The sequence below is a fragment of the Symsagittifera roscoffensis genome, chromosome 7 (assembly GCF_963678635.1).
Source record: "Symsagittifera roscoffensis chromosome 7, txSymRosc1.1, whole genome shotgun sequence".
Lineage (NCBI taxonomy): Eukaryota > Metazoa > Xenacoelomorpha > Acoela > Convolutidae > Symsagittifera > Symsagittifera roscoffensis.
In genome coordinates, this window is record NC_087068.1 from 7,059,162 (window position 1) to 7,082,360 (window position 23,199).

Sequence of the window (23,199 nt, forward strand, 5' to 3'; positions counted from 1 at the left end):
AGAAGCATTTAGAAAATCTTGTACGAAAAAAAAAAACAAAGATATCTAAATTAAAAAGCAAAAGCAAACGTGGATTGCAAATAAAAACAAATCTATCTGTACAGTACATTAGGAAAGGAAACTAATTAACGCTATTGTTATAAATTTTAAATAATCACGTCCAGATGAATATGTTATTTATAAAATCTCATCGAAACGATTGAAAATGAGACAAATGAGATAAAATTAGGTCATTAAACTCAGATTTAGCTTGACAGAAATAATTTAATTGCACTATTGTATTGCTTGCAAATTGTTTCTGAATAGTACCATAACATAATTGTAGATATTTGGCAGCAAACTGAAAATTAATGATTCAGATTCATACAAAACTCATTCGGGTTGGTCACTGCGTCTTCGAAGCACTGGGACACTACATTAAGTAAAGCTTCATTTTTGGTCTCATGTACCAATGAACGAACTGTCTTTCCTTTGAAAGTTACACACGCAGAAAAACTGTCAGGTCCCAAATGGTCAACTCTTGCAGAAAGGTCATCTAGGGTCACGTTACAGTTTTCCGCTAGATATTGCAACATGGACATTAAGTCCTTCTGCATGCCTAGGAGAGCTCCTTTGTCCGAATGCAACGCACATTGAGCTCTTTGACTCGCCAACATTAGAGCATCTTCAATCGAGTTTGCAGACTTGGCCGTGAAATTGTAGTTGGAGTTATTAACTTTTAAGTTCACAATAAATGAGCCATCTATGAAAAACAATTTCGGCTCACAATTCATGAAAAGCTGGTCTGCCAAAAGACTCTGATAACTCGTTTTTCTTGGCGGCCCTTCAAATCCCGCAATTGATACTGGATTCCAAGCAGCAAGGTCTGGCTGAAGATACTCAGTTTGTTTTTTCCTCAAAGGGGTAATTCTAGTGTTGTATCGCACCATGTTCCGCTCTACAATTCCGGACAGATACTGTTGCATAATCTGTACCGAGTACAATTTGTTTAGTTTAACTCTGTGGTTCTCATTCACAGTAGCAACTGTCTGATCGAATGCTTCTCGTTCTAATTCCAACTCCAATCTAATATCAGGCTCTGAAGCTTTCATTGCGTATTTGTAACAATCTCTAGCGTTCTTTTTGATTTTCAGTTTTTTGTAACAACTAAAAGTTCGTCCAAAAAGAACCTCAAAGTTAAAGAGTGTCTCCCGTGCAATTTCACTCCCTCCTCTTCTAGAATATTCTATGCTCAAGTACATAGCACATGCAGCCTCAAATGCCACCAGCAGACTATTCGCTAAAATTCAACAAAACTGGGATTGAATAAAAAATTCATGATTGGAAACTCTTGTACACCAAATTTCAAATGTTTTGTTCACCCAGAGGTCGAGCGGAGCTTCTCACCACTTTTGATAGAATATGAGAAAGAATTACAGCTTAAAATACTGTAAAAAAACGGCGACTTTATTCAGAGTGAAATTCCGTGCAGTGACAACAAGCCGACAAAAATAACAAACAAAGAAATCCGACAACGAATTCTTGTCAGAAGAAAAACGATGTCCCGACCAGATTCGAACCATTCGCCTTTATCTTCTCAGGTATGTGCGTTACCTCTACGTCACATGCTCTGATTAAAGCTTCGATTTTACTTGGAGCGATGCTCATTCAAGTGAGCTTGCTGAATTATTTGTTTAACTTGAAAAAATGGGTACTCCGATTTGATAAGGCTTTCTAATCGATCCGCGAGCTTTTAAGGTTACTAATTAACGCTTTAGATCAGATTTTGGTGAATATTAATTTATAGCCAAGCTAATCTTATAAACAAATTTATCAGCCTAATCATTGCACACAGACCACTGGAACAATGATGAAAACTCGAACCAAAAAAGATTGTTTTCTTTTCAAATTTGAGAAGTTTCAAGGAATCCAACAAACAGTTGGAAAAGTGCTAATAAACTCATGGCAACCAAACAACTAACTTATTCAAAAATTTTCGAAAAATGTTTCAAAGATGAAGTATAACCTTAAAGATTTTTTAGTTTCCGGAATAAGTTGTGATTCACATTATTTTTGTTAAGGCTAACCCAATTAGAGAAGTATGGATCAGCTGGAAATTTTTATTCCGAAAAAAATCTAAAAATTTAAACCAAATAAACCTGAAAACAGTTTTGTGCTTTTGCGCATCATTCGCTTTTTATTTCTGGCCAGCGTTGTTTGCCTTCTTTTTAGCAAATGGATGCAAACTTGTACAGAAACCAAAAGTCCAACCGCTTAAATCAAAAATTAGGCAAGAGCAAATTTTTAAAAACAACCCATAAAATAAAAATTTACTTCGTAAAAATTAATGAGATTGCAAATAGCTTTGTCAACTTAACAAAACAAAGGGTCCAGCAAAATCTGGAGGTACACTTGTTGACAAAATTCAGCACAAAAATCGTACTTTTCTTTGTTAAGCACAATTTTTGCAGGTCTATTGAAATAGCTTGGAATAGAATTATGGTTTTCTCCCTAATCCCGACATTGAAATAAATTTCCATGGAAGTATCAGTTATTACTTCAACAAATTACTGCGTTTTTTAACAAAAATTCTTTTTTCCAGAAAAACTTCTCGAAGTCTGACATATTTAAGACAGAGAGCTCTCTTGCGTGAGACTTGTAATTGGATCATTGATAGCCTGAGACTTGAAAAACTGACGCATGCAAGGAAATCTAAAAAAATTAGGCTTGAAGAAAAAGCATTTTAAACGAATTCTAGCTCGTTTTGAAGCACCTTACAGCAAAAAAGAACGCCTGTGTTGAGTTTTTCGGGCTCAAACTCTATGGGATAAACAATGGTCGAACAGTTCTTCTTTTTGGTTTTATGCTCTGAACCAATTTTATGTTTATTCGTAACAATGACTCGGATTCGATAAAATCGGCTTAAAAACTATAATACGCAATATGCAGAAAATTGTATTTTGGTTTATTTCAACAGCGTCAAAACTGACTAAACAAACGACAGAAAAAATATTTCAAATCATTAATTGTTCTAATTCAAAATGATGTTTCTTGATTTCGTTTTCTGAAAACTTTCAGCCGCCGTAGGGCAATTTCTGCAGACGACGAAAATCTGATTTAAAACCCAGGAAAAATACAGCTTTAAAACCAATTATTTTATATTTACGAAGATAGTAGCGTATTTCTACCTCACGCACATAGAGATTACCAAAACTACATGAGAAACAGAGCCAAGCTAGCTGAAAGAAGTTGAGACGAACGACGAAGAGTTGTTTTAAATTTTCGGAGCGATACAAAACCGAAAAAATTTGGACAGACGTCCGTTCAGCCAAAAAAAAATGTGTCATAAAACATTTTGACCTTCAGAGCATTCTGATAGCTGAAGCAAAAGCACACAAGAAATCTTTACACATGAAACGAATCAATACTGGCAATAGATCACATTTTCTTGAGAGCAGATGAGCCCATGCAACAAAAGCCAAAACCATTTACGCCGAAATAACAAGAAGCGGAAAAAGTAGAGTAAAAAACATAGCCAACAGAGGATTGGAAAAGTGTAAGAGAACAAAGAAACCAAAAAAAGTTTTCTGAAACAATTTTCAAGTTTCGGAAAAAAATATCGGATTACAGCTTCTAGAATATCTAGAACCGTTTATTACTGGCACCAATTTAAGAAAACAGGGACAATTGGTAAATTTTGTATTCCGCTGGGAAATCTGAAAATTGAAATCCAATTTCGAAACTGGCAATCGATCATATTTTTGCGCTATTTCCGCTTTCATAATTGGATAGCACCTTTAATCAAACAACAATCAGTTTAACTCAAAAAGTGCATATATACCTACGTGTATTCATAAATGCATTCATAAGTATGTTGCGCTTCTTTACTTATTACAGAACTTAATTTAAGAAAAAAACCTATTTAAGTTTAAAAAAAAACCTATTTAAGTAAAAAAAAACATCGTTCTTTAACTCTTAAAAACAAAAACTCGGAACTAGTTTATAACCAAAACTAGACTAAATTTCGATACAGACGGGGCTGCAATTAGGAAACTCAATCGAGAAAACGAGAGAAAGCAGCGAATAAGAGAATGAAGAATATAAGCATTGATTAATAAAACTTTTGCTATGAGCTGGATTCGAAATTCTAACCTCATGATTAAGAGTCTATCACGTCCTCGCATCAGCGCCACGAACTCTTAAAAAACTACAAACTTTAATAACCAATAAAGCAGATACAGATGCTTAAAACTGTCAATTCTATGCAGCAAAAAAATCCACCAAAAATTAAGAAACCAATCGCTAAGTGCGGCATTGAACCTCCAAACAGTAAATTAGGAGTCTCGCGTCCAGTCATATGAGCCTTGGTCGCTTGACAACCTTGAAAAAGTAGCCATCAACAAAGCAGAGAACAGACGCTATGAAATTTCCAATGCTACAAACTGTGATTACAGCAGCAAAAGTGCCACCAAATGAGCACATATATGTGCGAATTGGTTTGGAAAAGGTAGATTCATACTATGAGACTACACTCGCTAGCTCTATTGTGTAAATAGAACAGGAATTAAAAAAATGCAGAAATGCTCAAAAATGCCTGTTGATTGTCGAAATGACAGAGTTGACTAATGAATAATCCAGAAAAATTAATTCAATGATTCTGTCAAGAAGTTAGTTACACAAAAAAATATACGTTCCGATTTGATAAAGCTTGGTAATCGTTATCGAAAATACAACTATAGAGTATTGAAAAGGCTTTCGGTGTTTACTGAGCAGTCACTAAGCCGACAAAAAGTATGTACACGCCCATTGAGCCCAAAACAAACAAAATTCCAGAGGAAATTATTGTCATAAAAAATAACTTGCTTTAAAATAAAAAATAAAGCTTTCAAGAGAAAAAAATCTAACAAATGGAAAACCAAGAAAAAAATACGTCAAGGCTATTAATTTTTACAAATTACATGAGTAAATGAAAAACACTTGCACTTACGGAGAAAATTGCTGACAGCACAAGAGAATTCACCGATCTGGCTACTAAGCTGACAAAACTTAAGCAGACAAACGAAAGTTCGAACATTCAATTTTTCCCGGAATGTTTTGAATAACTAATCAATTCTGAAAAAACAAGGTCCAGCCGGGACTCGAACCCCAAACACTAGAGGTCAGCTAAAGCTGGAAACACCTGTTTGATAATTTTTGTATTTTTTTTTGTACTGATGCGATAGGTAACTTTCGAGACAAATAAAGAAATTGAAAAAAACTGTCAAAAAATCATAATTTGACTTTTCCAAATGCGCAACTTTTTTGCTGGAAAAAATTTGAGCGTAGCCTCTCATGTCAGAGAGCTACCCACAACCCATTTTATCATTGAAACCAATATCTCGCATATGGGGAAGTAATTTGAGAAAAGTCAAAGAGTTTGAAAACCGTCGAAAAGTCTCCTTTTCCCAGGGTAATAATTTTTCCCGTTAAAAAAGGGTAAGCCGCTAAATTGAAAAGGATCCCACAACTCGTGTTTTCCATTGAACGCACAATCTCAGATTTGGGTGGGTAGTTTTCGAGAAACGTCAAAGATACAAAAGGGGGTCATAACTTCTTGAGTAAAAAAAGTTTAGGCGTAACCGCTTTTGCAGCTGAGCTTCTTACAACCGATTCTACTCGTTGAAACTAAACACTAAGATTTAGGAGGGTAATTTTAGAGAGAAGTCAAAAGTTTCAAAAAACGGTCTACAAATCGAAATTTTGACTATTCCGAGGATCATAACTTTTTGTATAAGAACAATTGGGCGTAACCGCTTCTACAGGGGAGCTCCCCACAACACGTCCTTTCGATTAAAACTAAAATCTCAGATTTGAGAGAGTATTTTTCGAGAAATTTCAAAAAATTTTAGAAAACGGTCAAAAAATCGACTTTTCTGAGGGCCATAATTTTTTGTGTAAAAAAACTTTGGGCGCAGCGGAGCTTCCAGGGGAGCTTCCCATAAAAATGCAGGGGAGCTTCCCATAACCTGTTCTATCCGTTGAACCCAAAATCTTAGATTTCGGAGGGTTTTTGAGAAAATGTTAATAAAATGTCGGTCAAAAATTCCCCCCACACACACTTTTCGAAGACTGCAGAAAATGGGGCAAGGTAAAAAGAGACTAGGGGATTATGCCGGCACACAAGGAACTGGGCGGATTTTCCATTGATACCATTTTTTTTTAAATCAGCTCAGTAATTTTTGAGAAAAACTAAATTTTGGGAAAAAAATGAAATCTTTTTCCAAAGCGTCTCAAATGATAATAATAATAATAATAATAATAAAACCCGATACCATACATTTTCATAATACCTATTTCAATCAAACAGGAATAAGGGTACAACGGCAACCGCGTTACTTCTAGGCCATGTGAGAAACAGTTTTAAAGTTTTTAAGGTTCACCTAAAACAATTTCCCAATTTCATACAAAATTGAGAGAGATGTTTATTGGAAAAAAAGTCCAATTTCCGATTACACAATACTTGCTCTCGCAAGAGTAAAAATATATCTCCTCGCATCTTTTTGATTGTCCAGAAACTTTTATGATTTGCAATTTTTATGATTTGCAAAACTAACCCAATTTGAGAGAATTGAATCTCTAAACTTTTCTTCTACTTAAAAACGTTTTAAAGGTGATCCTAAAACATTTAGCAATGCACTTTGCAATTAAAACTTCACCGGCTTGTTTGTTATATCTGATTTTCCGATCCGATAAAATGTTACGTCAATTACAATACTTTTTCATTTTCACTAACAGTATGCTTGGTGTTTGGTGTAGTTCTTGGGTGTATTCTTCACACATCCATAAACCAATCTCTTTTCTCCAACCATCTGATACTTGTATATATCAAACTGATACAGCATTATCGGCTCCATCTCTGCGAGAGCTTTACTAGGACACATACAAGCCACAAATCGTTCCCTGTCCAAAAACAATACCTGAAAAGAATACTATTATCTTCCACTGCATCTCAAAGTTTCCATTTTTAGTGCACTGAAAAATTGCGAAATCATGAAGTTAAGCGAATCCTGGTTAAAAAACTGCCCGTCGTTAATCTGTGCTATACAAATTCATTTAAAACATAGCCAGCATGCTTTTGGAAAAAGACTCTTTGAACGCAAGGAAGCAGAAAAATAACTGACTTGTTTTTTGAAAAAGCTTCAACTTTTGACTTTCAAAGAAAAAAAAATATAGGCTTTCAGATTTTCGAAACAATTTATGATTGAGATTTTTACGATAAAATTAACCCAATTTGAGAAAACAGGATTAATAGGTAATTTTTCTTTGCACTGGGAAATCTGAAACTTTAAATACACTTTCGAAACAAGACTTCCCGAAAAAAAATCATCAAGATCTATATTCTTTAGTACATTCATTGACTCGTAAAACTGGATCTGCACTTTTCTTCATGTTAAAATTCACGAGATAATAAGCCCTAATAAACCCTAAGCAAATGAAAAACGCAAAATAATACACCGAGAAACTGCACTTCGCAAACACGAGCAAAAAATGGAAAAAGGGAGCTATGAAGCGGCATGAAAATGCAAAAGTAAATCAGCTAAGAAAACGAATTTCCCTCTGCATGATTATAAGATCATAGCTACAAAATTACTGCTTTGTGTCTCAACTATTTAAGACTCAGTGATGATTCAGTCCTAAATGTATTCTGCCATATGCTCTTTCTGTCTTCTAAACACCAGCGAACAATAAAGCCGATAAAACACATGAGCAGTATGCCGATTAGGAAAATGAGCACTTATGCTGAGCACCAATTTATGCTAGTAATGTTTAAAAGCCAACTCAAATTATTTAGCATTTCCCTGTGTAAATAAGCATGTCACCTCTGAATTTTCTCTGAGCCAAGTCTCATGCCTGGTTTTAGGCTCGAATGCTGAGCAAGCTGTTATCAATTCCACAAGGGGGCACGGAAGACGTTTTTTTGTGATTTGAACTTTGGGTCCAGCAACTTGCTCTTCTACAGCAGCTTCATGTGGTTTCTGCACTCTCGAAAATAACTGTGGCCTGGGAATTTTACTCGATTGGGTTGAATTGAGATAATTCATGTATCTTTGGAGGAGTAATTCGGCCCAATTCTCCCTATCAAATATTCTCTTTATCACAACTGAAGCAGCTGTTTCGATCGCCAACTCCTGGCAGCTAGCTGAAAAATAAAATTAAATTTTATTACAACTTCAATATCCCACATTTATGCCTATTTCAGTTACGTTTTATCTTAGGTTGATCGATCCAAATTAAACTGGATTTCAAAGAGTGACCAGCTTAGTTACTCAATCTAAAAATTCATAACTATTAGAAAATAATCATCTGAGAATCTGGTCGACAAGAATTGAGCTCAACGAAATCAAGAAAAAAAAACAAATGAATCTTTCCGATTTTTCGAACATATGGAACGATTTTATAATGAAGCGAAACAATCAAAAAAATTAAAATAGAAAATCTAGCCATCAGATAATTGGAAAAGATTCAATGAACGCTATTAAACAAAAAAATACTGGCTTCTATTATGAAAAAACTCAACTTTCGAATTTCAAAAAAGGATGCCCTTTAAGCTCTTTGAATTTTTAGAACAATTTAGGATACCCATTTTCCATAAAGTTAAGCCAATTTGAAAAAACTGGATCAATAGGTAATTTTTTTTTATTTCGCTGGGAAACCTGAAAATTAAATTCCATTTTCGAATTAGAAGACCACGTTTTTTTCGCTGATCGATAGTCGAGTTTACCTTCCTTTGAACAGAAGAAAGGAACTTAAACTAATACTAAAACTAGTAATAATTTGGCTTATAACAAACAGAATGCATCCGCACTAAGTTCGCATGTAAAAAATCGCAACGCATATATGTATAAATTGCGAGATATATTGACTTAGAAAATTTCTGAAATCGAGTTCTCATTATTGCTATGTAGTTTGAAACACTTCTTTCGGTTCATTTGATGCGAGCGCATACTAAGAAGAATAACGCTAGGATCGGTGTAATTGAAGCTTGGTTCACCTTTTGACCTATACGCAACTCCAATACGATCACATGCAGCTACCTGAAAACTGAACAGAAAAAACTACTGACAATTAACTTTCGATTTATGCAAAAATGATATGCGTACATTTTTCATGTATGAAAAATTGTTTATCATAGAGATTCCATAGAACTTTCCTTATGGAAATTATATGAATTTGTATGAAAAGAAGTTAACCCGGGACACTTTCTTTATAACACCATCTTCAGCTATTTTGTAAAAAAAAAGTACTGATTCTAGATCCTATGGGACACAGAAAAATGTAAAAAATTACGAGTACTTCTCACCATATGCTTTGTAGAGACAGTTATTGTTTGCGATAGAAAGTATCGCTTCGTACAGATATTCCAATTTCATTTCCTCTTGAACCGGTTCTCGCTCGATTCCCTGTTCTAGACAGACATCCACTTCTTTTTTGATCTCAGGTTCATTATCGTCTCTCCTTTCCTTTTCTTGATTTCTCTCTTCATCGACTTCGTCGAGTTCTTCGTCGTCTTCACTCTCATCTTCATTTGAGTCTTCTTCTGAACTCTCTCGCAATTTTATGCGAGTAATAAGAATATTTTCAATCACATCTGAGCCTCCTAAGTGCAACAGGGCATCTTGTGGTTTCTGCAAATTAGACGGTGGATTATCATCAGTTTTCGATTCTCCTATAGTTTGCAACTCTGTATTTACACACAGCTCGCTAGCTTTGCGTTTCTTCCTGCCTTTGAAGTTGAGAAGCCTTTGAAAAAATGCATCATGCAAAAGTAATTGTCAGTAGAAAACAAACGTTTTTTAAACTCTTTTAAAGGAAAAAATCCGGTCTTAAATGAATTTGCCATTTTTAAAATTGGATAAAAGAAGAATTTTATAAATTTCACAAATGTAACGCAATCTTTTATAAACATAAACGCCAGCACATAAACTCAAAAAAAAAAGATTTATAAGTAAAATTGACTAACTCTTCCACGCTGCACGATTTGGGTTTGCGAATTTCAACATCTGAACCATATTCGCTGCTCAGTTGAGGTTTGGGCTGCTTATGTAGGTGTCCCTAGAATTTAAAATGTCATCAAAATATCACAAATTTAACACTGCGTTGAAGCAAAGCTTCGCATCACTTGCGATACAAGACCATAGCAGTGCTAGATAGAATATTAGAGGGGAGCGTAAATCAACGAAAAAGCAAAAAAGAGCTTCTTAAACTTGCGATACTTTGTCTTTTTTGCATAATAACATTCGTTCTTGTGACGCTATTTATTTGTATCGCAAGTTTTAAAGCAATAAAAAACTCGCAAGTGTTAGTAAATGAACAATTCTGAAAAGGTAACTTGAAAAACGTCAAAAAAACTACACCTACAAAAACTTTTAATCGCATAAGGATAAATTTTGCCCTCAAAATTACGCAAAAAAAAACGACTAAGTCGATTTAACATGAAACAAAACTGCCGAACAAAAAAAAATATTCCAAATCAGACAGGATAAATTTCAAATAACTGAACTTTCAATTATAGTAAGCACTGTTTAAACCAAAAAAAAACCATATGTCAAAAGTACGCCGATGAAAAACCGTACCAGATTAATTAAATAGCTTATAAAAAAGCGGAAAACGAAACGACCGAAACTTGTATGAAAAATCAGGGAACCAAAAAAATTGACTTTTCAAGAAATTTTTCAAAATAAATAAAAACTATCTAAAACAAACTTGAACTGAAAACTGCTGAAAGGATGGTAGATTTGTTTGCAAGGTCAAATAAGCATTCAGAATTGTTTAATGAGTGGACGCCCGTTGAGCCAAAAACAAAATGGTAATAAAAAAATGAGCCAAAACATTTGGAACGCTGTAGCCTTCACGACCCAACCTACCTCAATCCGACGACGCAATAAGGCTGCTGTTATATGAGCCGGAACCATTCGAAAGCAAAAACAAAAACTATCAAAAATGAATTAATGGAAGATCAGGATTGCTAAATTTAGAAATTACAAGGCGACTTCAAACTACTTACAGAGACTATGATTAATATAAAACGCAAAACAAAACAAGATTGCTCGTATCTGGGCAAAGCACTGAAAGTTCCGACTGCCTTTTAACGTTTGTGGAGCAGTAATAACATAAACAACATAAAAAAATTAAATGAAACAAAATAAAATGAAAAAAAAATTCTATTGAAAATTTTTCTATGAAAATCATCCCCTCACACGCCATCATATAAAATACAAAACAATAGATTTCACTCGGTTACATAACAGTATTTAGACAACCGCGTATTCAGACTCGTCAGTATTTAGACAAATACTGTTTCAACCAATCAGAATCGAGACAAAGAAGAAATTAAAAAATAATAATTACTTATTTTGGATTATTTATGTCTTTTCTCGATTCTGATTGGTTCATACAGTATTTGTCTAAATACCGACGAGTATGAATACGCGGTTGTCTAAATACAGGCTGCACTCCATTTCTCTCCTTGTAAAAAATCAATTACGGCAAAGAAGCTTCTTTCAACCAATTTGGAACGATTGCTAAGACGGATTAAATCTCCGCTTACGCGTTAATAGCGCGAATTATATCGCGCGTTAATTGTCCCAAATTGGTCAAAATGACCAAAATGGAAATCTTTAAACCCACTTAACTTTACGAAAAATGATCACAGGTGAAATATCTTTTCAAATTTAAGCTCAGGACAACGATGGCTTTCGAATGATATTTAAAAAATTCCGTCAAAAATGGCTAGTTAAAAAGTCGAAAATTGTCTGAAGCAAAAAAACCCACCCCGAGCACAAATATTCCGTTACTTTCGTATCGAAAGTCGGAACAATAAAGAGATTAATTAATTAAATTCAAATTTTTTTAAAAAAAATTGCAATCAAAGCCCAAAATATCCGGAACAAAGTCACCAAAATTACCTGCACCATTAGAAAATTTAAGGAGCTTTAGGAATGCAAAAAAGAGAAGCCGAATTTTCATTTACACAATCTTTTCATCGGGACATAGCCGACAACAAACAGCAGACAAAAAAATAATCTAAATTTTCAGCTTGCAAAAATGATGTACTAGAAATCCCGGGATATTTCGTCATGCATGGGTGTTACAGCCAACTTCGAAGAGAGCTGAACCCTGAAAAAAATCGGGCTAGGTAACTAAGCCGACAAAAATAAAAAGACGGTCGATAGTCAGAAAAGCATAAAAACTTTTAGTTTGCAAAAAAAAAAACAGGTCCCGGCTGGATTCGAACCACAAGCCTTCGCTGTCTCAAGAGGTTGTGTTAGTCTTCGGATGGCTGATTAAACTTGCAAAGCCAAAAACACCAGAGCTGAAACTCTTAACGCCCTTTCCTCCAGAATTCATCAGAACAACGCAATATGTCGATATTAAGTAATCCTAACCTTATTGAACCATATACAAACGACAAATCGAGTTAGTAAAATTACAGCCACCAACATACAAAACAAACGTTGATTAGGTCGGATATTTAAAACGCTACTAAAATGCTCAAAATATGTCTTTTGTAACAGTGAGGCGCGGCAGATGAATGAGTCCAGGAGATGTAACAAAGTTATATACGGAAAAAAGGCCTAGTACCCGATTGCAATACCCTTGCTTATCGCAAGGGTAATAAAAAACGGCGTGACAAATAAAGACACCGCCTAATTGAGTAAAACGAAAACTCACTTCGATCATTTGCAGTTGGTTCAAATACGTTTTCTGCTAAGTTTTCAACCTATCTGTGTTTTTAACGTTCTGCGCAACTTCCAGAGCAAAATAGGTCACTCATGTTTCATTTCTGAGTTGCTCACTTTGAAATAGACAGATCATAAAGTCGACACATCAGAACTGAGATCATTAAACGTGCGAAATAAATAATTGTTTTGATTTCTTCCATACGTTTGTTTTCTTCTCTTGATTATGTCTACTTTATGACCACTTTAACTTTTGCTACGTAACCGCTCACTTCTTATGACTTTGAACTACCTTTTGAATGAGCTGATGTATATTCTGTGGTGGCTCATACAGAAGGATTGGATTTCTTTTTTTCTTCGCCACTTTGTAAATGAAGTGTAGATAATTCTCAAACAGAAACCTGGCTAGAGCCCTCTCGCCCATACAAAAAGCAATCAGCCTTGCGCACATCGCCTCTTGTACAGTGTCACCTTTGTCCGCTGAAAAGCAAGGAAACAAAATAGATTAAATTGCTCTGAATGCAGCAGATAACGTAACTTGCCAGCACATACTTGATTGATCTGCTTTGAGCTAATATTATTCGGATAGATCATTCGACGATTGAAAAAAAAATGTTTTTCTAACTAGAAACTTTCATATGAAAAAAGCGAGATTTGCGTGAAACTACTTAACGAAATGCGATCAATACAAAAGCGATACAGCGATTTCCAATAGCAGCGATTGCAAAAACAAAAATGCTCGTATATCAGGGCAAAGCTTTTTTCTGAAACTATTCAATAAACTATCACAACAATTAGGCTTTCTAAGTGACTCAGTGACTTATTTTAACACTGTCCGGCGTAGTTAAAAATCCTTCTGCTAAAAGAATGAGACTAAGTATAATGAAATGGTCTAGGTTGGGTAACGTAGCAAAAATTAGATAGCCATTAAGTAGAAAAAGTTGTCGAAAAACAAAAAAAAATAGGGCAAATATTTCAGAATTCGACGGTATCCGCGTGTTTGGAGATTTAAATCAGCCCAGGGTCAAAGTTTTGAAACAGATGAAGAGTGATGGTAGGATACAATCGACTTGGACACGAGGTATCATATTATATCATTGGCAAAGAACTATCCAATCCAAGGATTACAAGAAGGAGGCCATGCTCTGAACTAACGCTTCAATATTTGGAATTGTTTTCAGTGTTTTCCAGCCATCGCAACAACCAGACAGCACTTAAATCCCATTTCATTATCATTAATACATCAAAAACTAAAAGGGTTCTTTCTATGGTAGTCCTAAATGACTCGAAGATGTCGCTGTGTTACACTTAAATGCATGATCTTCACAGGAACACGTTGAAGACTTGGAATCACTAGCTCATTGAATTGTAAGCACTAATTCACTGCCTGCACTAGCAATGAGTCCCTGTCAGATATGATTTGTCTTTCTGAGACAGGGTTAAATAAAGCAGATGATCCTTCAATTTATCTATTAGAAGATTGGAAAAATTAAAGTCTGTTTCTCGCGAATACTTAAGAGGCGGAACAATGATGCAACTGCGGGAGGGTTAATAATAGTCCCAGAGATTACAATTAGTTTCCGAGAGGCTTTGTCTGTAGTCTTAAACATAATTGGCAAATCTATAAGAAGCCACGAAAAAAATAAAGAAAGAATAACTTGAAAGGACAGTTTTCTTAAGGATAAGTTCTGAAGTGATACCACACATTCTGTTAAAATATCAAAATTGATTTTTTTTTATATGTCGTCACTGAAAAAAATATAATAGAATCGAATGGACTCGACCTGGTGTTGAGAGAGCCAATCTGCGTCTTTCATTGATCATTTCGTAATTAAAAACGTTAATCTATGTGTTTGCAGGGGTTTCCCTCATTGTATAGATCGTCAGGCACCATATTTCAATTTTCAAGCGAAGCGGTTCCCGATTTTCAGACACTTGTCATCGTAAATGTAACACAGAGGCAAAGCTGCGCTTCGCAAACATACACATGCGAGGAAAATGCATAAAGAGCTCTAAACAGGCTAAAACTGAAACACGAGGCGAAGTTGAGCTTCGCACCACTTCCGATAAAAGATATGAATGACAATGATTAATATCAAACGGAAAAAAATCAATCCAAATCGTTTTTGTTAATAAAAATTGCAAAATACCCGGAACAAAATTGCCTGCATCATTAGAAACTCTACAAAGAGCTTTGGGAATGGTATAAAAAAGTCCTTTCTGTGGAACTAAGCAGACAAAAAAAGCCGACAGATAATAATCGAAATTAGCCAAAATTTTCTATTTGCGAAAAAACAGGTCTCAACTGGAATACAACTCCCGTGCTAACACTAGCCACCAATAGAGCAGCTACAGTTTATATCAAATTGCCATTATTATGCAGCAAAAATTCGACCAAAAAAAACTATTTAAATGTTCCGGATTTGAAATTTCGACCTGTTGATCAGAATTCTCACACCCTCGCATCGGTGCCACGGTCGCTTAGAAGTAAACTAGTGACCCAGCTAAGCATATATTGTATTGATACGGACGGAAATGCGTAATTTTCAAAAAATGTACTTTACGCTAAACCGTATAGATTTTATGCTGAAGTAGTGGATTAACCTCTTGTTCAAAAGAGAAAACTACTGCTCACTCTTTCAATTGAAGTCTTTCTCTCAGAGTTGTCAGGGTAGTTTTCGAAAAAAAATAAACGATTTCAAAAATCGATCAAAAAATTGACTTTTCCTAAATCCAATAACTTTTCTCTACGAAAGCATGGGAATAAACTCAGCTTTCAACACCCTGTTTTAAGATTGAAGATTTCCGCAGCTAGAATTTTTTAGATTGAACCCTCAATATCAGATTAACCTAGTAGTTTACGAAAATAGAGACAAAATTTTAAAAGGAATTTTCCGAAGTCCATCTCAACTTTTATACATAATATTAGGGTAAAACAGATTACGCAGGGAAAATCTAAACACTAAAGTTAGTTTTAACAATATAACAACTTCAAAATCAGCAGGTTAGTTGCTGAAAAAAAAATTCAAAAAACGGACAAAACATCAGAAACTTTCTATGGCCATATATTTTCAATACGCAGGGTGTAGCCGCTTGCGCAGGGTAGATTCGCATAAATGAATTTTTTCTTTTGGTTAAGCCCTTAATCTGATTTGGCAGGGTAGTTTTTTTGGGAAAAGTAAAAAAAAAGTTTTTAAAAAATTAATCAAAATGTCAAAACATGGGCTTGTTTGAGGCCATCAGTTTTTTCTACCAAATTTAGGGAATAGCCGTTTGAAAAGGCGGGATTCCCATAATTTGTTCTCTTGATTGAAACTTTGATCTCAAGTTTGTGCAATTAATATTTAAGAAAATGAAAAAATGCAAAACGACTGGGCCAAAAATCCCCCAACTGAAACTTTCGAAGGCCTTAGAACGTGGGGTAAAGTCAAAAGAGATTAACGAATTATGCAGGCACCTAGGAGCCGGTTTTTCTATTGCTATTATTTTGTGATAAACGGTAGTTTTTGAGGAAATTGAAATTTCAGCGAAACGTGCAAAATTTTCACTCCAAAGGATTCGAATGGTCGATATTCAGATTTAGTCAATTGTCCATACAGCTGTACCGCTGTCTCGCGATGTTCTCTAACACAAGCCACGAATAAAACAGAGGCAATCAACTGGCCACTGCTCAAATGCTATGCAGTCAAGCGCTCATATATGAAGCTCTTCTGAATTTAAATTGGGTTTTCAATTGAAGCAAATGCATTAATTTAAGATTTTTCTTAATACGTCTTCAAAGAGTTAATGTGAATGGAGTTTTCTCCGACTGGATTGAACCTAAGAGAGGTGTGTCACAATGCACGGTACTCGGTCCGTTGTTCAAATCATATATCTATGATATACAGACACGAATATCTCAAGTATATACGTTGGTGCAGTATGCTGACGACTGTATGATACTTGCATCATCCTTATCTTCAAATGACGCTTTGAATCAGTTCCAAAACTCTTTAGGTCTGATTCTTAATTGCAATCAGTCAGTTCAACTTCAAACAAAAAATGCAAAAAATGGCCCAAGGAATTAAAACGATAGATACTATTGGACATCAACTTCCAACATTATCTTTGGTTGCTTTATTTCATTGTTTAAATGTATATTGTGCAGCAAATTACTGCAATTTCAATGCTGCCCTTAGAAAAGTTGAACTGGACTTTGAATACCATATTTTTCAGATCAAAATTTAAATCTTCCGCCGCACTCCGGAAAAGTAAATCATTTATCGGAATAGAGAACAGAATTGAGCTGAAATGTGTTACATATCTATATCAATATCTTACTTGTTACTAATAAAAGGAAAGTTTTTCAAATGCATTAAGGCTAACGACAGCTAACTATAGAATAAATCAACGCGAACTAAGCAAATCATATTTCATAACCATTGTTCAACTGCTTCTCTAAAAAAAAAATTTTTTTATTCATCTGAAGTCAAAAAATGAAATTCTTGGCCCGTTAAATTACGCAAATTTGACAATACCACACAAACGTTCAAGAAAAAATAATACAGCTCCACATTTCTGAAACGCAATCTAACCCTATATGGGAGCATAGAAATACATGGAATGAAAATCCATTTCCATTAATGTATTTGCATTTTCATGGTTAGTTTTCACAATTAAGAACAATTCGTTTTCAATTACACACCTTAGTTTTCGCAGTTAATCTGACTTTGAACCTAACTTAACTTTACACTGTTATTGCACAAAAGCAATGACTATTGTGTATAGTAGTAGTAGTAGTAGTAATTAGTAATTTAAGTGTTTCTTCTTCCTTGAAAACTCTACAGTTGCTAGTTTATAGGACTTGTTACATACAAACCTAAAATATCTAGCGACGAATCTCCACCTTTACGTAACACCCAGCGATAATGGAACAGTTGGCCCCCATGTTGCACTCTGACTTGCCCATGGGTCATTGTATGTGCTGAGTAAAATGAAGCGTTGTAAATGAAGTGTAGGTAATTCTCAAACAGAAACCTGGCTAGAGCCCTCTCGCCCATACAAAAAGCAATCAGCCTTGCGCACATCGCCTCTTGCACAGTGTCACCTTTGTCCGCTGAAAAGCAAAGAAACAAAATAGAATAAGTTGCTCTAAATGTGGCAGATAACGTAACTTGCCAGCTCATACTTGATTAATCTGCTGTGAGCAAATATTATTCGGATAGATCATTCGACGATTGAAAAAAAAATGATTTTCTAACCGGAAACTATCATATGAAAAAAGCGAGATTTGCGTGAAACTAGTTGTCGAAATGCGATCAATACAAAAGCGATACAGCGATTTCCAATAGCAGCGATTGCAAAAACAATAATGCTCGTATATCAGGGCAAAGCTTTTTTCTGAAACTATTCAATAAATTATCACAAAATTCGGCTTTCTAAATGACTCAATGACATAATTTACCGCTGTCTGGCATAGTTGAATTTCCTTCTGCTAAAAGAGTGAGACTAAGTATAATGAAATGGTCTAGGTTGGGTAACGTAGCAAAAATTAGATAGCCATTAAGTAGAAAAAGTTGTTGAAAAACAAAAAAAAATAGGGCAAATATTTCAGAATTCGACGGTATCCGCGTGTTTGGAGATTTAAATCAGCCCAGGGTCAAAGTTTTGAAACAGATGAAGAGTGATGGTAGGATACAATCGACTTGGACACGAGATATCATATTATATCATTGGCAAAGAACTATCCAATCCAAGGATTACAAGAAGGAGGCAATTCTCTGAGATAACGCTTCAATATTTGGAATTGTTTTCACAGTGTTTTCCAGACATCGCAACAACCAGACAGCACTTAAATCCCATTTCATTATCATTAATACATCAAAAACTAAGAGGTTCTTTCTATGGTAGTCCTAAATGACTCGAAGATGTCGCTGTGTTACACTTAAATGTTTGATCTTCACAGGAACATATTAAAGACTTGGAATCACTAACTCACTGAATTGTAAGCACTAAATCACTGCCTGCACTAGCAATGAGTTCCTGTCAGATATGATTTGTCTTTCTGAGACAGGGTTAAATAAAGCAGATGATCCTTCAATTTATCTATTAGAAGATTGGAAAAATTAAAGTCTGTTTCTCGCGAATACTTAAGAGGCGGAACAATGATGCAAATGCGGGAGGGTTAATAATAGTCCCAGAGATTAAAATTAGTTTCGGAGAGGCTTTGTCTGTAGTTTTAAACATAATTGGCAAATCTATAAGAAGCCACGAAAAAAAAACATTTTCTTGAAAGAATAACTTGAAAGAACAGCTTTCTTAAGGATAAGTTCTGAAACGATACCACACATTCTGTTAAGATATCAAAATTGATGTTTTTTTAAATGTTGTCGCTGAAAAAAAATATAATAGAATCGAATGGACTCGAGCTGATGTTGAGAGAACCAATCTGCGTCTTTCATTGATCATTTCGTAATTAAAAACGTTAATCTATGTGTTTGCAGGGGTTTCCCTCATTGTATAGATTGTCAGGCACCATATTTCAACTTTCAAGCGAAGAGGTTCCCGATTTTCAGACACTTGTCATCGTAAATGTAACACAGAGGCAAAGCTGCGCTTCGCAAACATACACATGCGAGGAAAATGCATAAAGAGCTCTAAACAGGCAAAAACTGAAACACGAGGCGAAGTTGAGCTTCGCACCACTTCCGATAAAAGATATGAATGACAATGATTAATATCAAACGAAAAAAAATCAATCCAAATCGTTTTTGTTAATAAAAATTGCAAAATACCCGGAACAAAATTGCCTGCATCATTAGAAACTCTACAAAGAGCTTTGGGAATGGTATAAAAAAGTCCTTTCTGTGGAACTAAGCAGACAAAAAAAGCCGACAGATAATAATCGAAATCAGCCAAAATTTTCTATTTGCGAAAAAACAGGTCTCAACTGGAATACAACTCCCGTGCTAACACTAGCCATCAATAGAGCAGCTACAGTTTATATCAAATTGCCAATATTATGCAGCAAAAATTCGACCAAAAAAACTATTTAAATGTTCCGGATTTGAAAATTCGACCTGTTGATCAGAATTCTCACACCCTCGCATCGGTGCCACGGTCGCTTAGAAGTAAACTAGTGACCCAGCTAAGCATATATTGTACTGATACGGACGGAAATGCGTAATTTTCAAAAAATGTACTTTACGCTAAACCGTATAGTATTTATGCTGAAGTAGTGGATTAACCTCTTGTTCAAAAGAGAAAACTACTGCTCACTCTTTCAATTGAAGTCTTTCTCTCAGAGTTGTCAGGGTAGTTTTCGAAAAAAAAATAAACGATTTTAAAAATCGATCAAAAAATTGATTTCCTAAATCCAATAACTTTTCTCTCCGAAAGCATGGGAATAAACTCAGCTTTCAAAACCCTTTTTTAAGATTGAAGATTTCCGCAGCTAGATTTTTTTAGATTGAACCCTCAATATCAGATTAACCTAGTAGTTTACGAAAAAAGAGACAAAATTTTAAAAGGAATTTTCCGAAGTCCATCTCAACTTTTCTACAAATTATTAGGGTAAAACAGATTACGCAGGGAAAATCTAAACACTAAAGTTAGTTTTAACAATATATCAACTTCAAAATCAGCAGGTTAGTTGCTGAAAAAAAATTCAAAAAACGGGCAAAACATCAGAAATTTTCTATGGCCATATATTTTCAATACGCAGGGCGTAGCCGCTTGCGCAGGGTAGATTCGCATAAATGATTTTTTTCTTTTGGTTAAGCCCTTAATCTGATTTGGCAGGGTAGTTTTTGAGAAAAGTAAAAAAAGTTTTTAAAAAATTAATCAAAATGTCAAAACATGGGCTTGTTTGAGGCCATCAGTTTTTTCTACCAAATTTAGGGAATAGCCGTTTGAAAAGGCGGGATTCCCATAATTTGTTCTCTTGATTGAAACTTTTGATCTCAAGTTTGTGCAATTAATATTTAAGAAAATAAAAAAAATGCAAAACGACTGGGCCAAAAATCCCCCAACTGAAACTTTCGAAGGCCGTAGAACGTGGGGTAAAGTCAAAAGAGATTAACGAATTATGCAGGCACCTAGGAGCCGGTTTTCCTATTGCTATTATTTTGTGAAAAACGGTAGTTTTTGAGAAAATTGAAATTTCAGCGAAACGTGCAAAATTTTCACTCCAAAGGATTCGAATGGTCAATATTCAGATTTAGTCAATTGTCCATACAGCTGTACCGCTGTCTCGCGATGTTCTCTAACACAAGCCACGAACAAAACACAGGCAATCAACTGGCCACTGCTCAAATGCTATGCAGTCAGGCGCTCATATATGAAGCTCTTATGAATGTAAGTTGGGTTTTCAATTGAAGCAAATGCATTAATTTAAGATTTTTCTTAATACGTCTTCAAAGAGTTAATGTGAATGGAGTTTTCTCTGACTGGATTGAACCTAAAAGAGGTGTGTCACAATGCACGGTACTCTGTCCGTTGTTCAAATCATATATCTATGAAATACAGACACGAATATCTCAAGTATGTACGTTGGTGCAATATGCTGACGACTGTATGATACTTGCATCATCCCTATCTTCAAATGACGCTTTGAATCAGTTCCAAAACTCTTTAGGTCTGATTCTTAATTGCAATCAGTCAGTTCAAATTCAAACAAAAAAATACAAAAAATGGCCCAAGGAATTAAAACGATAGATACTATTGGACATCAACTTCCAACATTATCTTTGGTTGCTTTATTTCATTGTTTAAATGTATATTAAGCAGCAAATTACTGCAATTTCAATGCTGTCCTTAGAAAAATAGTTGAACTGGACTTTGAATCCCATATTTTTCAGATCAAAATTTAAATCTTCTGCCGCACTCCGGAAAAGTAAATCATTTATCGGAATAGAGAACAGAATTGAGCTGAAATGTGTTACATATCTATATCAATATCTTACTTGTAACTAATAAAAGGAAAGTTTTTCAAATGCATTGAGGCTACCGACAGCTAACTATAGAATAAATCAACGCGAACTAAGCAAATCATATTTCATAACCATTGTTCAACTGCTTCTCTAAAAAAAATTTTTTATTCATCTGAAGTCATAAAATGAAATTCTTGGCCCGTTAAATTACGCAAATTTGACAATACCACATAAACGTTCAAAAAAAAATAACACAGCTCCACACCTCTGAAATGCAATCTAACCCTATATGGGAGCATACAAATACATGGCATGAAAATCCATAATGTATTTGCATTTTCATGGTTTGTTTTCACAATTAAGAACAATTCGTTTTCAATTACACACCTTAGTTTTCGCAGTTAATCTGACTTTGAACCTAACTTAACTTTACACTGTTATTGCACAAAAGCAATGACTATTGTGTATAGTAGTAGTAGAAGTAATTAGTAATTTAAGTGTTTCTTCTTCCTCGGAAACTCTACAGTTGCTAGTTTATAGGACTTGTTACATACAAACCTAAAATATCTAGCGACGAATCTCCACCCTTACGTAACACCCAGCGATAATGGAACAGTTGGCCCCCATGTTGCACTCTGACTTGCCCATGGGTCATTGTATGTGCTGAGTAAAAATTCCATTTCTTCAAGCTATTCCATTCATTAGTCGGAAACCAGTTGCGTGCTTTGTCTGGAGACACCTCTCTAAAACATTTAGATTTGTCTGTGTAGAGCGATCTGAAGTCCAAAAAATCAGTACTGAAGGTAGAGACGATATTCAATTGCTTAAGAAAGTCGATTTCTTTGATCTGAGTAGGAGGATCTTTTAACTCTACAACTCCGAGCATTTTATTATTTATCTGCTTATCAATGACTGCAGCTAAGCCGTCTGTTTCCATACAGTTTATATGTTTCATATTTCCATCCCTTCGCTCACGCTTCTTCTTTCGGGCCATTTCGCTTGATTTGGGACCTAACCTCGTCGCATATACTCAATGTAACATTCGCCCTGAAAGTACACAGCGACGGGAAAAAACACAATCATTATAAATCATCGATTAAAAACTAATTGCATAGTAAAGCTCAAAAATTTAGAGCAGACACAATTAGAGCAAAAAAACAATCTGTTTGTTTGAGAAAATTTTGTATGGAAATTAGATTTTTAGAGAACCTCGACACATACCTTGTCTGGAAAAAAAACTGAAAAAGTATGCGTTAGTAGTAGTATTCGTTTTAGTAGTAGTGCTTCTGTGCTGGTCAGCACAAGGGGCTATCACTCCAGTCAGTTTGCGAGTTCTTCTGATTAGTCTAGTTTCTGCAGTTAATTATCAAGCGGTCACAGCCAACTCTCCACGTTCATTTATTCAACTCTTCCTATTCCTCAAATCTTCTCCAGAAAACACGTAATATCGATTTTCTCAGTCTATTTTCTGACGCAGATCAATTTTTACAAAGTTTGCTACTCTGCATGTCTGATAAAAGAAATTTTATTTCAAGATTCTTTTTCTTGGTCTCTGCAGCTGAAACAGATTACAGCGCGAGGAATTTGTGTAG

At 35.0% G+C, this 23,199-nt stretch overlaps 1 protein-coding gene across 2 annotated transcripts; it reads right to left on the minus strand.

The window, feature by feature from the left end:
* Positions 1 to 88: 88 nt before the first annotated feature.
* LOC134850956 (uncharacterized) lies at positions 89 to 22,656 on the minus strand. Of its 2 annotated transcripts, XM_063866788.1 has the most exons (9): positions 22,624 to 22,656; positions 22,166 to 22,350; positions 17,557 to 17,793; positions 12,991 to 13,178; positions 9,980 to 10,071; positions 9,320 to 9,759; positions 7,839 to 8,158; positions 6,752 to 6,935; positions 89 to 1,279 (listed from the first exon to the last, which is right to left on the minus strand). In XM_063866788.1, exons 2-9 carry the CDS (start codon positions 22,260 to 22,262, stop codon positions 348 to 350), a joined length of 2,490 nt encoding a protein of 829 aa, XP_063722858.1. In that variant the 5' UTR covers positions 22,263 to 22,350; positions 22,624 to 22,656; the 3' UTR covers positions 89 to 347. The 2 variants fall into 2 exon arrangements, with proteins under 2 accessions (XP_063722858.1, XP_063722857.1); XM_063866787.1 differs by having other exon boundaries at positions 22,166 to 22,650.
* Between the last annotated feature and the right edge of the window lie 543 nt (positions 22,657 to 23,199).